Below are 17,824 nucleotides of genomic sequence, written 5' to 3' on the forward strand. Positions count from 1 at the left end.
TTTTCAGTGACTGTTGCGTCGCAGTATGTCACAGTCCGACACCATAGACTATCATTATAAAAATTGTTGCACGACATTGTTGCGGCAAAATGTCGCGTGACACATGTTGCAGTGTAGTTGTTCCTTATGTGTCACAGCGACTTATTGTTGCGCGACACATGTCGTCGTGTAGCCCTAGGCTAATAGTGCCCCCCACAGCAGTGACAACCTTAGTGATTAACATAATAGTGAAAGCATTAGTGCTCAGAGTTCTCAATTGGTAACAGACTATAAGTCCTCTTTCACACAAACAATACGGATTGGCTCTGGATGCGTTCAGGGTGCGTTCAGTGAAACTCACACCATTTTGCAAGCAAGTTCAGTCAGTTTTGTCTGTGATTGTGTTCAGTTTTTTCCACGCGGGTGCAATGCATTTTGATGCGTTTTTCACGCGCGTGATAAAAAACTAAAGCCCCAATCACTTCTATGGGGCCAGAGCTGCGTGAAAAACTCTGAATATAGAGCATGCTGCGTTTTTCACGCAACGCAGAACTGATGTGTGAAAAAAACACTCCTGTACACAGACCTATAGAAATTAATGGGTCAGGATTCAGTGCGGGTGCTATGCGTTCATGTCACGCATTGCACCCGCTTGGAAAACTTGCTCGTGTGAAAGGGGCCTAAGGCTACTTTCACACTAGCGTTCTGCTGTCCGCTCATGAGCTCCGTTTGAAGGAGCTCACGAGCGGAGCAAAACGCTTCCGTCCAGCCCTGATGCAGTCTGAATGGATGCGGATCCGCTCAGACTGCATCAGTCTGGCGGCGTTCAGCTTCCGCTCCGCTCGCCTCCGCACGGCCAGGCGGACAGCTGAACGCTGCAAGCAGCGTTCAGCTGTCCGCCTGGCCGTGCGGAGGCGTGCGGATCCGTCCAGACTTACAATGTAAGTCAATGGGAACGGATCCGCTTGAAGATGACACCATATGGCTCAATCTTCAAGCGGATCCGTCCCCCATTGACTTTACATTGAAAGTCTGAACGGATCCGCTCAGGCTACTTTCGCACTTAGAAATTTATTAATGCAGACGGATCCGTACTGAACGGAGCCTCCGTCTGCATTAATATGATCGGATCCGTTCAGAACGGATCCGATCAAGCGCAAGTGTGAAAGTAGCCTAAATGAACCACGTGTAGTCTGATCCTACAGTCAAACCACCTTTCATCCGTCTCCTATTTACTACTAACATGCTGCCAAACTATGCAGGCTTTAGAGTTCCTTCACATGCAGTGCCGAGTTGATCAACGTTTCGTGTTTTTGAGGCGTTTTTGCCTATATAGCGGCCCAGATGGTGTCTATGCCCAGAATCTGTCAAAAAGTGCTGCAAATTGGTGCAATTTGGCACAGCTAGATTTTCTAGACTTTTTTCTGACTTGCTCAACAAGTAGGTGGGGTTTAGTGGGAAAGGGGGCGTAATTCTGGCATGAAATTCTGTTGCAAGCCAGCCAATATTTGGTATAGAGTTAGATAAAAGTGTCTATCCCTGCAGCAGATGTATCATCTGAGCCTCTGTAATAAATCTGGTCTAGACAGACTGTCTAGCTTATGCCATTTTTAGGATTAGAATAATGTGGGCCTGTAGGTTTTTACAGAAAAGCGTGTAAATGTATGCCTTCACTTCTTATTTGGTGCTGTATGGGGGAAAAAAAGTTTGCAAAAAATGCCATGCAAGAATGCCATTAAAAACAAAAATACACATTGCATATGCTTTTTTTTTTGAGTTGCAAAAGAAAAGGACCAATGGAGGTCTATGGGAGAAAAACACCAGTTAATGAGGGTCTAAATGGCAGACACCGAGCATGCTGTGATAAAAAAAGAAACATCTCTCACAAGTATAAGAACGACACTACAAAAAAAAAAGGGGTCGGCATCTTTCTGGCTACTTGTGACCAATGTGTATGTAAGATGACTATATGGCCCTTGCTAATATAGCCTTTGTTGATGTTTTGTGTGGTTTGTTATATTTTACAAGCCATGTTCCTGTTAGGCAAATCTGTGCTGTCGACACCGAGGTCCTGTCCATAAGATAGCCTCTGATGGAGGGTCATGTAACCAGACATATATGTTCTAACTTTTTGCAGTGTGGAGCCACGGACCTAAAAGCCCAAGGAAGCACTTCATAGTGCTTCCATGGGCTTCCGATCCGTGCCTCCGCTCTGCAAAAGATAGTCCTGGTCATATGTTGCGGATGGCAGACCCATTCAAGTCACTGACACAGCACAGATGGCATTCTTGTTGTGTCCGTTTTGCGTCCGTTTTTCACTGAAGACTGAGCAACTTTTGTGAATTACGGGTGACACGGATGGTAAAAACGGACACACGGACCAACCATGGATCCTTGACGGACATCTTCACTGATGAAACATGTACGCTTTTTTTTCACGGACATGACACTGACACAGAAATGTGAACGAGGCCTAAAAGAAGCTTCAATGCTTGAAAATTGGACCATCCCTTTAAGTGCAGTTTTTGCTTACATTTTCAAGATCCATGGATATTTATTTTACTGTATTTATTTTTAAGACTTTAGTACTGTCACGATCAGTGTGGGTGGGAAATTCTACACTGAACACAGGAGGGAAGGGGAACCGTAACTGGACCTGGAAACTAGGGAAGAAACAGGTCACCTCCTAGACAACCCTAATCCGGGCCCTGACTACCTATCAATATGAATAGACCTTGAAGGTAGGGATATTCATATTCAGGATACCTAGGCCTTTATATGCCTATAAGGCCCTAGAAAAGGTTAGGACCAGAGACAACCCATTCCTCCCCAGATGGATGAATGGAAGTTTCTGTCTCAGGCCCAGATATAAACAACAGGGAATATAACAAACACACATGACACTTAACTTCTGTAGAGATGGATGAGCAGGAACACCAGAGACAAACTCACACCAGCTCAGCCAAACCCAAATGAAGCTATCTACCACATAGTCAGAAGGGTGGGGTCAGACTATAAAGGGTAGAAGTCAGTGGCGTAACTACAACTGACTGGGCCCCACAGAAAATTTTTGAAGGAAACACAGCTTCTCCGCTAACCACAAAATCACGTGCAACCTCCTGTGGCTAGTCAAGATTGAGTTCTTAGTTAGACCAACCTATAAGAAAAAACTCACATATAGTGTATAGATAACACTGGGGTCTAGTATAATATACTGAGCCAACCCAAAAACAGAACCAATAACCCCAAAGAAAAGTGTGAGACACACATATAAAATATATGTAATTTATTGAGACATGATCACATAACAAACAATATATGAAACAAAAGGCACAAGTGTACAGGAGGGGGGGGGGGGGGGGAGACCTCATGTAAGAAGGTCAGATACAACCTCTCTCCCAAACACCCAACTGGCAGGGAAAAAGATGTCACAGCCCTAGGTATACATCAGCATGAAAATTGGGAGAACTGTAGGTTCACTCAAAGTAACATGTACTGGTATGTATGTTGCATGCACAGAAAGATAAATGAAAAAATGTACAAATAGCACAAGGCAAACTAGCCCACCCAAAAACCTGGGATGGCCGCATAAGATATGCACATAGCCATTGAACTGTACAATACAGACAGAGGCAAGTGTGCCAAGTGCAGGTGGCAATAGAGATATAAAAAGAAATGTAACAACTAACTGAGCAAAACAACAAAACATGTATTACCCATGATATGCTGGACCCAGAGCGTGTGACCAAAAGCTGCACCTCAACGTACGTTTCACCTGGAAGCCTCTCCAGGTGAAACGTACGTCGAGGTGCAGCTTTTGGTCACACGCTCTGGGTCCAGCATATATATATAAACCATTTATTGCACAGAGAGACTTTGTAGGGGACAGATCCCGTACATTGTATAGATGGTTACAAAGGGGAGCACCTATTTACAGACTTGAGCTCCACTGCAAATTGTTCAAGTAGTGGCACTTAAAGGGAACCTATTGCAATGAAAATAATCTGCAGGTTTTACGGGAAAAAATTCTGTATGACTTGTATTTCATTCATTTAAATTCCTGCTCATTCTGGGCTTTGAAGTCAAGGAGGCGCTCCTATCAGTGATTGACAGTTATCTGTATTCACAGTCATAGATGAAGACTGTCAATCACTGATGGGACCCCTTCCTGGACGTCAAAGCCCAGAATGAGCATTGATATAAATGAATACTTTTTCCCACAAAAGTATATATCAATCAGCTCAGATCAGCTCCTCCTGCTCTATAACATGCTGCCTGCAACTCAGACACCATGTTCAATATGACAGGTTCCCTTTAAGGTACACTTCCAATAGAGTTGTCATCCAAACAGTCTTTTAGTCAACAGCTATAACACTTGACTCCTATATCAAGTGTGTATGTGTTTTTGGGAGGCAAAACAAAGCCAATGACAGACACCTCTGGCAGCAGCTTATTTCTAAGTAGAACAACAGGATTGGATGAAAAAATTTAATTCCCCTGATCCTTTTCTGTCCGAACATCATCTGTCCAGGGTGAGTTGGGACCTCCCCTACACATTGCCACAATACACTAATGTTGATGGCATTTGCCATGAGGTGATATGAGCATCTTGTCTCAGGAGGTAACCGAACTGCCTCTGAGGGTGTGGCAATAGGTGGTGCAATGTCGTCATGTCTGCCTGCGTCCCATACCACCTGAGACCCAATGCAGAAGGCAATGATGTCATTGTGACCACCAGTGCCTGGACACAATCAATGCAGGCCATGGGCCTCTTCTGCATTGGTGGCATAAAATTAGAGTCAGGTGAGTTTTTTTTTCTCCTTTCGTGGCACTACTGGGGGCACTACAGAGGAGGGAGGATGCTAAATACTGAGGGCACTACAGAGGGGGAAATGCTAAATACTGGGGTCAGTACAGGGGGAATGCAAAATACTGGGGGAATGCAAAATAAGGGGGCAGTACAGAGAGGCGCCATGCTAAATACTGGGGGCACTACATGGGGAATGCAAAATAATGGCGGGCACTACTGGGGGGATGCCAAATACTAAGGACACTACAGGGAGGGAATGTTAAGTACTGGGGGCACTATAGAGAGGTCCATTGTGAATACTGGGGGCACTGCAGAACAGGCCGTTTTAAATACTGGGGGCACTACAAGGGGGCCTTTATAAATAATGGGGGCTCTACAGATGGTAGAACTAAAAATGGGTCCATTATTAATACTTGGGGCACTACAAGGGAGCCTATTAAGAATATTGGGGTAGCATTATAATTATTGAGGGCATTACAGAGGGGGGATTATAAATATTGAGGACACTACGGGGGCCATTATAAATACTAGGGGCACTATAGCGGGACATTATAAATGATGGGCATTATAACTACAGTTTTTTTGTTTTTTTTTAATACTGAAGGCATTACATGGGGGCATTATAACTGCATTATTACTACTGGGGGTATTGAGGGGAATTATTATTACTGGGCACAATATGGGAGGCACTACTACTAATTGGGTAGTCTTGGGGAGAATTACAGTATTGAGGGTGATAGCAGGGTAACACTATTGGTCTCTACAAGGGTGAAGAGGAAATGGGGAACCTAAGATGTCTATGTGGCGAACTGTGCAGAGACAAGACATGGCTGAAACAGTTTGTCAGGGTGGTCTGGTACAAATGGAGAAGATGAGAAAAGAGAACATCTACATCAGATGAGACTTCTCTGCATGTAAGAGGTATGTGGTGCTATATTACCCTGTATGTTTGGAAGTGCCTTATATAATGTTTATTCAAATATGTCTTTAACAGTAGGGCTAGGGGGAAGGGTTGGATTGACAATTTGGACGGGGGAGGAGGAGGATGCCATTTCCATTTTCGCTATAGGGAGCAGAAAGGCTAGAATTGGCCGTGACAGGCAGGGACGGAATATTTCAACAAAAATTGTATTTAAAAGCACTCTTTAGAACTAGTAAAACCTGGACAACCCCCTAAAGGCATCCTTGGAGGTGTTTTTAATGGTTTAAGGGAATTTGTCACCAGGACTGACCCCTGCTAACTTAGAAATAAAGCCAGGCCAGACACTGAACATCTGCTGAATGTCCCACAAATGACCTAGAAAGAGTGCCCTCTATGGTAATTGAGCGAAATCACAAACATTTTATTCGGTTATCTTCTACATGCTCTAAGGTAAAAGGATGTGTTCTGGTGATAAATGGTAATATGTGGGAAACAGATTAATTTCCTTTTTTTTTTTTTTTAGAATACATAGTACAGTAAATGCACATTTTGTCTCTACAGGAAACTGCGGTCATCTCTTTCAGATCCTCGAATATTAAAAAGACTGTCTGGAGACTGGTTCAGTGATGTCAGAGCAAGACGTCCATGGGGTCAAGTTGGTGGAGTTGACATAGTGAGGGCATCAATCAGGAGGAAGAAGAAAACCAGAGGTGGGTCTTAGGTTTCCTTATACAGGGAAGGAGTCATCTCACCATGCTCAGGTGTCTCGGCTGGAGAAATTCTGTTACTCGTTACAGTATAGCAAACTGACAGAGACTCCAGTACTCCAAAGAGTATAAAATAATCTAGTACATTTTATCTTCTTAAAAAGTCAGCCATAGACACAGCCATACACAGATTGATGCCAGCTCCATTTATGCTTTTATGACTATTAAGAAGGACCTGTCACTTTCCCTGACATGTCTGTATTCTCCATATAATAGTAATTGTAATAGCACAAAAAATAACAGAGGAATGGCACAATACAGAGTCATAAAAATAGATACTCCAGAATTGTTATTACACGGGGAACGCAAGTAGACTAAACAGGCATGTCAGGAGAGGGGACAGGTCCTCTTTAATATTCAAAAATGCGGAAACGGAGCTGGTATCTGCCCATGTATAGCTTTTTAATTTATACTCCTTTGGGGTTGTGGACTCCTTCTTCTTAGTTAATAGTAAAGTGAGAGCTTCATTATTAATAGTGTGAATTTTTGTTTTTTGCCAGGTGAATGGGACCAGAGCTGGGCTCAGGATGACAAAGAACTGAATGGAGATTATGACAGTGAGGATTCTGAGGAGGAAGAAGCAAAAACAACGTTGATAAGGTAATGTCATTAGTCTGTGAAATAACTACAGCAAGACGGAGTACTGCCATTTTCTAGATTCATTAAACATCTTATTAAATAATTTTACACTAGGGGTAGAGACACATAAGACTTTTTTAAATGTAAATTGAAATGGATTGTATGAGATTTGAAAACGAGGCTGCTTTCTTCTAAAAACGCTTGACTCTTGTGCATGGGTCGTATCTGACATTGCTGCTCTGCCACATTTACCGTACTTGAATATGGCTGACTTGCAATACTAGAAAAAAACCATAGACAAGATTGTCGCTGTTTCTTGCATAAAGTAGCCATGTTTTGTCCATCTTTTTTTTTTTTTACTTTCAAGTTTTATTGATTTTTCCAAAATAAGTATAGAAAATATAGTAAATAGTAAATATGTCACTTGTAAAAGACAATATCAATAATAGCATATGTAAATTACATCCATGACATATTTAATATTTTTATGTGGCGCTAAAATTTTTAGCATGGCTTTGGTATTACCAAAACGGCAAAGGATGGCGACATGACTTAAAAATTGCGTGGTTCTCAGCTGCACTATGTGAGCAGAATGTCTGAAGTCCTGTTCACTACTATGTATTATATGGTTTGTCTTAACATAGTCTTACTAATCCAGGCATTTCTTTACTATACCAATTACTTGTCATTCATCTGTAATTTATCACAGGATTTCCAGTTTGCCTCTACAGCAAGAATCCTCTGATGAAGGTCAGGTATGTGCAATTGAGATGACTAGTAATGTATGAGCAGCTTGCTGTAAGCCAGTCAGAGGTCTGAAAATTACGGTGGCATCCAGAAATCTTGTGAAACAGCACCCAGGATTCTTGTCTCTTTGTATTATATTTCACCACTTCTCCTATTACTTGACTTCGGTATTAAAGGACTTTTCTGATTAAGTTTTTTCAAAAACTGCAAGAATAATAAAAAATGTACACTTACAACCCCAGCCCCCTCCATTCCAGCACCGCCATACCACATTCTATGTGTACTATGAATATATTTCAGCTCATTACAGGTGTAATACCAGAATTTAATTTTATTTCAAGGAGGGCAACTCAACCTCCAAGGAGGAAGATAACAGTGATACGCCAGGTAAGTGTTAGCTCTTGGCTATCATCCATATATATTTAACTTAAATTTGAGCTGGTGATGCACACTTCCTATTCTGTTTGCATAGACTTGTTTATACTAATACTGTTGACAATCGATTCTACACAAACCTTTAAAGGGAGTCTGTCACCTCCAAAATCAGTTTCAAAGTAAGCATACTGACATGTAGGGTAGATGCCCATAGGCGTGCGCAGCCTATTGCATTAGGGTGTGCACCCTAAAGCACAAACACACGCCGCGCGCGCGTGTGTATGTATGTGTATATATATATACACACACACAAATACACTAAGGGGTATCAGGGTAGATTATTATACAGGGGTAATATAACTAAGGGCTATCAGAGTAAATTATACAGGAGTAATATAACTGAGGAGGGCTATCAGGGACATTATACAGGGGTAATATAACTTATGTCGCCTGAGATAGCCCTCCTCAGTTATATTACCCCTGTATAATAATGTACCCCTAATACCCCTTAGTTTTACCCCCTGTATAATTTACCCTGATCCTTAAGTTATATTACCCCCTGTAATTTACCCTGATACCCCTCATTTATATGGTATCATATAACTGAGGGGTATCAGGGTACATTATACAGAGGAGTAATTGAGGAGGGGTAGCAAGCAGCAGGGAACATACAGGGCAGAGTTCCAGTGGCGTAGCGTGGGTTGCCAGCGCCCGGGGCAAGCCAAGTATTGCCCCCCCCCGCCAACCTGTGAACACGCCCCTTTTTACAAATAATGCAGTACATGTCACCTACAGTCCTATGAAACACCACAGATAACAAAGTGATAACTGAGTACAGATAATGTAGCAGATGTCACCTGCAGTCCTATGTAATACCACAGATAACACAGTGGTAACTCTGTGAGTACAGATAATGTAGTAGATGGGTGTGAGGCCCCAGAATTCAGAACACGTACAGTGTGACCTGAAGTCTGGGGGCAGGCTTCGGCAGTGTGGGCCAAATCCTATAGCCACCCCCCCCTCTAAACAGATATGTGGATGGGCATTACATATAATGGTACACACTATACAGTAGAGTACAGCAGCACATACCTGTTACCTCCAGTGACATCTCCTGTGATGTAGACCTTCCTCAACGTCTTCATTCGGACATAAGACCGCCATGATACCTTCTTTCAGCCGCGACTCTGCAGAGTTTCACAGAAAAATGTTTAGATTTCTCACTTTACTATCATCCTCAGATAACAGACCTCCCCTCCACCCGTAGTGCCCAGAAGTATAATGCCCTCTGTGTAATTATAATATATATTGGCCCCTCTGTGTTATTATTATTCTTAAAGGGAACCTGTCACCAGGATTTTGTGCATAGAGCTGGGGACATAGGCTGCTAGATGGCCACTAGCACATCCGCAATACCCAGTCCCCATAGCTCTCTGCTCTTTTATTGTGTTAAAAAACAGTTTTGTGTCACAGAGCTGGAGTGCCGAAATCGCGTGATGCGCGAGCTAGCGCATGCGCAGTGTCGGCATCATGTTCATTCCCTGTACTGGCATCAGCACAGGGAACAAACTACGCATGCGCTAGCTCGCACATCGCGAGATTTCGGCGCTCCAGCTCTGTGACGTCAGCCAGCAAGGAGGAGATTCGGAGGACGCGGGGCGGTGCTGGGCTCCTTTCCGCTTGACTCATATCCGATCATTTGCATATGGATCAAAACTGTTTTTTAACACAATAAAAGCGGAGAGAGCTCTGGGGACTGGGTATTGCGGATGTGCTAGTGGCCATCTAGCAGCCCATGTCCCCAGCTCTATGCACAAAATCCTGGTGACAGGTTCCCTTTAATATTATAATGGCCCCCTCTGTATTAGGCTCCATTCACACGTCCGCAAAATGTGTCTGCATCCATTCCGCAATTGTGTGGAATGGGTGCGGGCCCATGCATTCTCTATGGGGACAGAATGGATGCGGAAAGCACACAGTGTGCTCTTCGCATCCGCATTTCCGGAGCGGCCTGCCGAACTTCCGGTCCGTGGCTCTGGAAAAAAATAGAACATGTGCTATTCTTGTCCGCAGCTGTGGACAAAAATAGGCTGTTCTATGGGGGTGCCGGCCGGGTGTATTGCGGATCCGCAAAACACTACGGACGTGTGAATGGACCAGAATAGTAATAATTATGGCGCTCTTCAGCCCCTCCAGCATACAGTCCCATGTAAAATACATCACTCCTTGCCTTCAGCCCCTCCAACATACAGTCCCATGTAAATAATATCACCCTTCCTCTCTTCGCTGCCTGCCTTGAGCTCCTTCAGCATACAGTCCCATGTAAAATACATCACGCCCCGCCTTCAGCCCCTCCAAAATACAGTCCCATGTAAAATACAAACCTCCCCCGGCCTTCAGCCCTTCCAGCATACAGTCCCCATGTAAAATAATATCACCCCTCCAGCCTTCAGCCCCTCCAGCATACAGTCCCATGTAAAATACATCACTCTCTCTGCCTTCAGCCTCTCCAGCATACAGTCCCCTTGTAAATAATATCACTTCACCCCCCTCTCTTCAGACCCCTCTAACAGTCTCCAGTGTACAATGATTATTCCTCCTCCCTTCAGCCCCTGCAAAAAGCCCCCCAAGTCCATATAACAGTCACTCTTCTCCTCCACAGACTTACCTATGGCTTCTGCCCCTCTCTCCAAAAGCCTGCTCTGTTTAATTTCCGGCATATCTTGAGGCCCCGCCCCCTGTATGAGGAGACTCCGCCTCTTTCCCGACATCATACCTCCCTAGAGCAAATCCATTCTAGCGCTCTACTGTCTCATAGGCTTCAGACCACTAGCCTGCAGCCTATATGAAGGATCGCATCAGGAGTTGGCAGATGGCAGTGCAGCACGGAGGTGATGATTAGGGTGTGCCCAGGCACCCCCGGCACACCCCGTGCGCACGCCTATGTAGATGCCATGAAACCAAACCATACCTTTCTTGTAAAATTATTTAAATGCAGTTTGTCACCTCCAAAATCGGTTTCAAAGTATGGAGACTGCTGTTTAGGTTAGGTGCTCTGAAACATAACCATACCTTGGTTTTGAACATCTAATCCTGAGAAATGTTCTTTTTATTTTTATGTAAATACGTTTTCCCGTGCACCAGGGGGACATTCTATTTGGTGCACCTGTCTTCTGCTGTATCATCGCTACCAGCTCAGGGATTGTCAATCAAACAAGAGGGTAGGTGGCCGGCATTTAACATTAAATTGAGTGGCTCCACCCGTGGTGCACTGAAAATCTTATTTGCATAAAAAAAAAAAAAGCACTTCTCAGGATTAGAAATACGGATTTTCAAAAGAATGGTATGGTTTCAGAGCACCCAACCTACATGGCAGTCTGCTTACGATTTTGGAGGTGACAGACCCCTTTAAGTAACTTTACATTTATTTGACCTTCACATTATTAATGGAACATGTGAAATGTTTGTACAAGTAGTTGGAAAGGAGAACTTGAGAAAACAAATCTCATTTTATAGCAGCATGTACAATACTACACAAATAGGTATTTTATATGGCATACCACATCCTTTCCTTTATTCACCACCATAGAACACTACTATCACAGGTAGCTATACAAGTGGCCCAACTACTATTGGCACAAATAAGTATTTTTTTTTTTAAATCAACCCACAGATTTCCTTTGCACCTTTTAGGTATGTTTTAAGAACTGTGGGGCACATTTATTAAGACCAGCGCTTTAGACACTGGTCTTAATAAGCCCTATAGCTGGCGGTGGATCGGTGAAGTTATGTAAAGGCGCCGTCCTCTACATAACTTCAGTGTATCCACCGCCACTTGTAAATTTAAGACAGCTTCCTTGCTGTCTTGCATTTAGACCATTTTCTACGCCTAAACCAGACATAGAAAATGATGAATGAGACAGGCCTGCCACACACCATGGTGACTCAGGCCAGGTCTAAAAAAGAGGGCGTGGTGTGGGCAGGGAATAAGTGCACCATGGTGTGCAACAGAATCTGCACCAGATATAAGCCACAAAAGTGGGATCGCTCTCTCTCAGGGGTCACAATCACAGACTTCTTTGCAGACAACAGGATTTAATATCCAACCTGGTGCTTTATTTTGGCACTGCAGAACCCACACAAACATAAACATCAAATAAACACCTGCCCATCTAGGTGCCTCCTAATACACAGTACAGGGAGTGCAGAATTATTAGGCAAGTTGTATTTTTGAGGATTAATTTTATTATTGAACAACAACCATGTTCTCAATGAACCCAAAAAACTCATTAATATCAAAGCTGAATATTTTTTGAAGTAGTTTTTAGTTTGTTTTTAGTTTTAGCTATTTTAGGGGGATATCTGTGTGTGCAGGTGACTATTACTGTGCATAATTATTAGGCAACTTAATAAAAAACAAATATATACCCATTTCAATTATTTATTTTTACCATCTCAACATTCACAAATATACATTTCTGACATTCAAAAACAAAACAAAAACAAATCAGTGACCAATATAGCCACCTTTCTTTGCAAGGACACTCAAAAGCCTACCATCCATGGATTCTGTCAGTGTTTTGATCTGTTCACCATCAACATTGCGTGCAGCAGCAACCACAGCCTCCCAGACACTGTTCAGAGAGGTGTACTGTTTTCCCTCCTTGTAAATCTCACATTTGATGATGGACCACAGGTTCTCAATGGGGTTCAGATCAGGTGAACAAGGAGGCCATGTCATTAGATTTTCTTCTTTTATACCCTTTCGTGCCAGCCACGCTGTGGAGTACTTGGACGCGTGTGATGGAGCATTGTCCTGCATGAAAATCATGTTTTTCTTGAAGGATGCAGACTTCTTCCTGTACCACTGCTTGAAGAAGGTGTTTTCCAGAAACTGGCAGTAGGACTGGGAGTTGAGCTTGACTCCATCCTCAACCCGAAAAGGCCCCACAAGCTCATCTTTGATGATACCAGCCCAAACCAGTACTCCACCTCCACCTTGCTGGCGTCTGAGTCAGACTGGAGCTCTCTGCCCTTTACCAATCCAGCCACGGGCCCATCCACCTGGCCCATCAAGACTCACTCTCATTTCATCAGTCCATAAAACCTTAGAAAAATCAGTCTTGAGATATTTCTTGGCCCAGTCTTGACGTTTCAGCTTGTGTGTCTTGTTCAGTGGTGGTCGTCTTTCAGCCTTTCTTACCTTGGCCATGTCTCTGAGTATTGCACACCTTGTGCTTTTGGGCACTCCAGTGATGTTGCAGCTCTGAAATATGGCCAAACTCGTGGCAAGTGGCATCTTGGCAGCTGCACGCTTGACTTTTCTCAGTTCATGGGCAGTTATTTTGCGCCTTGGTTTTTCCACACGCTTCTTGCGACCCTGTTGACTATTTTGAATGAAATGCTTGATTGTTCGATGATCACGCTTGAGAAGCGTTGCAATTTTAAGAGTGCTGCATCCCTCTGCAAGATGTCTCACTATTTTTGACTTTTCTGAGCCTGTCAAGTCCTTCTTTTGACCCATTTTGCCAAAGGAAAGGAAGTTGCCTAATAATTATGCACACCTGATATAGGGTGTTGATGTCATTAGACCACACCCCTTCTCATTACAGAGATGCACATCACCTAATATGCTTAATTGGTAGTAGGCTTTCGAGCCTATACAGCTTGGAGTAAGACAACATGCATAAAGAGGATGATGTGGTCAAAATACTCATTTGCCTAATAATTCTGCACTCCCTGTAGTTTTCCCTAACTCAGCTCTAAGCACAGCTTGTACACAGGGTCTCAGGCTCCAAGCCTTAATAGGTCTGCTCATCAGGCACAAGTCCAGACAAGGAAGAGATCAGGCTTCACATAGCCTCGTGGCCCCTCAGCCCTCCTGGCTGAGACCACTGAGCCTCTGTAGGCCTCTGTTTCCAAGTTTTCTCTCCACAGACTGACACACAGAGGGATGGTTTTATTACAGAAGGCCTCACCTGCTATCACCTAAGGTAAAAAACAACACCCTTACTGGAAGGATGTGGACTGGCAGATCCCACTACCAAACCTATCCACCAGTCCAAATGAAATCCAGCTAAGAACAAAATGTAAACAAAACTTTCTAAGCAAACTGCTTTGCTGAAACCCCTGCAGCTTTTCTGGATTTTATTTATCTCACCCAGCTGAGGTATCTGGGTGGGATATACATGGTGGAATATGCAGTCTACACTGGTCATAAATGACCCGTTTTTGTGTGTCCATCAACATGCCAGTTTGAATGGGCAGATCAGGGTCATAGCTTAGAAAATATGTTGTAAAAAGAAGTCAAAGTGGCAAACAATAGGCTCACGTTTTTGGCGGACATTAGCCCTTTGTCAGCCATTGTGGATGACTATATACAATTTTAAATAGTCTGCTTGATAATCAATTACTAATAACTTATATTTAAACTTACTAATAAAACCTGTCTTTGTTAGTCTCATTGTATCACTTTGTTTTTCTTCAAGATATTCCTATGCGTCGTCGCATACCTAGTGTTGGAGACCTCGGAATGGAAGAGATAAACTTATCATCTGAAGCTATAACTGGGGAGGTAATGTGCCTAGTGCACTAAACATCTCAGTTATTCTTGAAAACTAAGTAGATACTAAATACTAGGTACTACTGTTTAACATACCTATCTTTTCAGGAAAACCATACTGAAAATGACTTGACTGTCAGTAAGAGCCCAGTAGGTGAAAGTGGACATAGAAACCTTAACTACAGCCCATCTGTGCCAACTCTCGGCAATAAATCTGTAAGAAAATGGTTTTATATTAAGTTGCGCCAATTTAAGTTGATTGTAGAACAATATACCTATAATGTATCAGAGAGATGCTGTGGCTATTATCTGTCACACCCTGCCCTGTGGGTGTTCTGAGATGATCTGTCAGAGTTGCTGCACGTGACTCTTTTTGACAGTTTGTTTTGTTTTGGGTTTGAACAGAATCCCACCTCCTATTAGGTGTGGTTCGTTTGGTCATTGGGGAGGCTATTTATTCCTCCCTCTCCCTATAGCCTTTGGGGGTTATAGTTCTACCTTGTGTGAGCTTTGGATGCTTGGTGGATCGCCTGCTCCTTCTCATATCAGAGAAGTATTTTCCCTTCTTTTTCCCCTTTTGGTTTTTGTTCGGTCTAGGCCTCTAGTGGAGATGCTAGCGCTTTCGGTGGTAGAAGGCGCTGAGTGTTTCTTACCCTTTTTCCCTATTGCTGAGGGTCTGTTTAGTGTGTTATAGTCTTAGGCACGGGGACATGTGTTTATCTACCATTGAGGTATGCACATGGGCTTAGCAACCTAGGGAAAGTGTGTCAGGGATTGCTAGGTGGTGACCTTGTTTTTCCCTAGCTTGTGGGGCCTAGTCCGTTGTTTAGTTTGACATTCAGTTTGCTGTTCCCTTCCCTACCTATTGTGACATTATCATACCATTATGTTGATCAGGATCACTGTTTTATTGTTTGCTACACTTATTCAGCTTGGCTAAGGGTGGTTGTGTTCTGAATAGGCAGAGGGGAGTCAGCTGCTGCCAGGTGCCTCCTGTCTACCTGAGAACAAAAGGATTGGGCACGTTGAAATACAACTGCCTGATACTCCTCATCTGACATTTGCCTTTAGGAGAGAGTGAGGAGGCCCCCTAAAGATTAGATGGTCAATCGGTCCTGTTGGGGAGTTTGGCCAACATGAAAGGAGTATTCTGCATGTAAATGGTTATTCCCTATCTTATTGTGGTGTTTTGACCACTAGTCTGTGGGGTGTTGGATCCTTGGATTACTTATACATAGCTCATCAATATCAAAATCCTGGACACCATCTTTAACTATAGAAGTTGCTGAGGATTTTTCAGAACCATGTTGCTTTTTGCTTCATAACTGGCATGTATGAATATACTGTACAATGAGTGATAATAATTAAGCACTTTATGTTATCTGTTATCTAAAGGGAACCTGTCACCATGAAAATGTAATCTGCAGGCAGCATTTTATAGAGCACAAGGAACTGAGCAGAATAATGTATAGTTCTGTGGGAAAATATCAGTATAACATGTAATTTATACATTTAAATCTCTGCTCTTTCTGAGGAGTCATGTGGGTGTTCCTATTAGTAATTGGCAGTTATCTCTAGGACTCTTAAGCATAAAAAGATAAAAAATAGAGGTTTAACGGGTTTTGCTGAATCTTTCTCCACAAAATTATCTATAAATCTGCTCAGCTCTTCCTGCTCTATAACCCTTTGAGGACCAACCAAGGGATGTATTTGTCCGATGTTTTTAATTGCCTGTATCATCTGATTAAGAACTTAAAATACTTAGAAATATTAGTTCTTATCAACAAATGGATCTAGCTTTATTTATTGTTCAAATACATTCTTAAAGGGAACCTGTCATCTGGATTTTGGGTATAGAGCTGAGGACATGGGTTGCTAGATGGCCGCTAGCACATCTGCAATATGCAGTCCCCATAGTTCTGTGTGTTTTTATTGTGTAAAAAAAAAACGATTTAATACATATGCAAATTTACCTGAGATGAGTCAGAGCTTGAAAATATGACTCTTCTCTGGTCGCACAAGTAAGATGACTCTTATGTTAATTTGCATAAAAGGCAGGAAGTACAAAAATGCTTAATACTTATTGAAGTCATCTGCAAATGAAATTAAAAGTGTAATTTATATGTTTAGGGTAACACAATGAACATTTAGAAATGCTCAGTGAGGGTAGCATAGTAGAGGTGACAGGTTCCCTTTAAAGGGAAAAAAATATAATTATTTTTATATTGATGACGGTAATCTTATGGTCCTCAAAGGGATAACATGCTGCCTGCAGATCGTACTGAATGTTTGTGATGACCTTGTAGGTATTTCCTGGTTTCTGTTGTTTTGTAGTTTATTAAAAGCCATGTTTCCTTTTACAGCTTTCTGGAAGCATGATGAGCCTATTCAGTGCAGGAGAAATCCGTTCTATAGATGTTCAAGGCTGGATCCAGTTCACTATTCAATATGATTCCTCCAAAAAGGAACTAAGGGTCCTGGTTATACAATGCAGGGATCTGACGCCAGCACATAGCCAGACTTCTAATCCGTAAGTGGGAGGAATGGAAAGAAAGAGAGAGAGAGAGAGAGAGAAGCATTACAGGATATAGCTTGGCATACACATTAAAATTATTTGCGTGATTTGACATCGTTAGAATTGTCTTCCGAGTTGCTAACTTTAAAGAATAGTTTTTAGGAAGATAATAAAGGACATATGCACCATCCTAAGTTTCTAACTAGGTCCCATAACAAGGGCCAGAGCAACCCCATTAACAATGCCAGAGGATATTACAAATCTTACAAACAGTGCCATCTAGGGTTCCTGCAGTAATAGGTACAGCCAGTGGGTGTCCATGAGCACTACAACACAGCTACAATGATCCCATAGATAGTATGGGACCACAGTGGCACTGATATTTAGTGATTTCACAAACCCAGATACTATAAACTACAACCATAAACTGCGCCAGAGAAAGAGTGCCCGAAACACTTCTACAGGCAACAAGTACCCAAAAAACTGTTCAAGCCAGAGTGACAGTTCCCTCTTCAACAATGCCAGAGGGCCCTAATTTACAGCGCAGAGAGCTCTAATAACCAATACC

At 42.7% G+C, this 17,824-nt stretch overlaps 1 protein-coding gene across 2 annotated transcripts in view; it reads left to right on the forward strand.

Annotated features, from left to right (window-relative positions):
* The window catches only part of SYTL1 (synaptotagmin like 1), a 51,508-nt gene that overhangs the window by 19,846 nt on the left and 13,838 nt on the right, over positions 1-17,824 (forward strand). For both annotated transcript variants that reach the window (XM_044286079.1, XM_044286080.1), the window contains exons 3-9: positions 6,273-6,421; positions 6,979-7,078; positions 7,767-7,812; positions 8,146-8,191; positions 14,668-14,753; positions 14,850-14,957; positions 17,105-17,271. In XM_044286079.1, coding sequence (XP_044142014.1) covers positions 6,273-6,421; positions 6,979-7,078; positions 7,767-7,812; positions 8,146-8,191; positions 14,668-14,753; positions 14,850-14,957; positions 17,105-17,271 — 702 coding nt within the window. The remainder of the gene's footprint in view (positions 1-6,272; positions 6,422-6,978; positions 7,079-7,766; positions 7,813-8,145; positions 8,192-14,667; positions 14,754-14,849; positions 14,958-17,104; positions 17,272-17,824) is intronic.

Source organism: Bufo gargarizans, chromosome 3 (genome assembly GCF_014858855.1).
Source record: "Bufo gargarizans isolate SCDJY-AF-19 chromosome 3, ASM1485885v1, whole genome shotgun sequence".
NCBI lineage: Eukaryota > Metazoa > Chordata > Amphibia > Anura > Bufonidae > Bufo > Bufo gargarizans.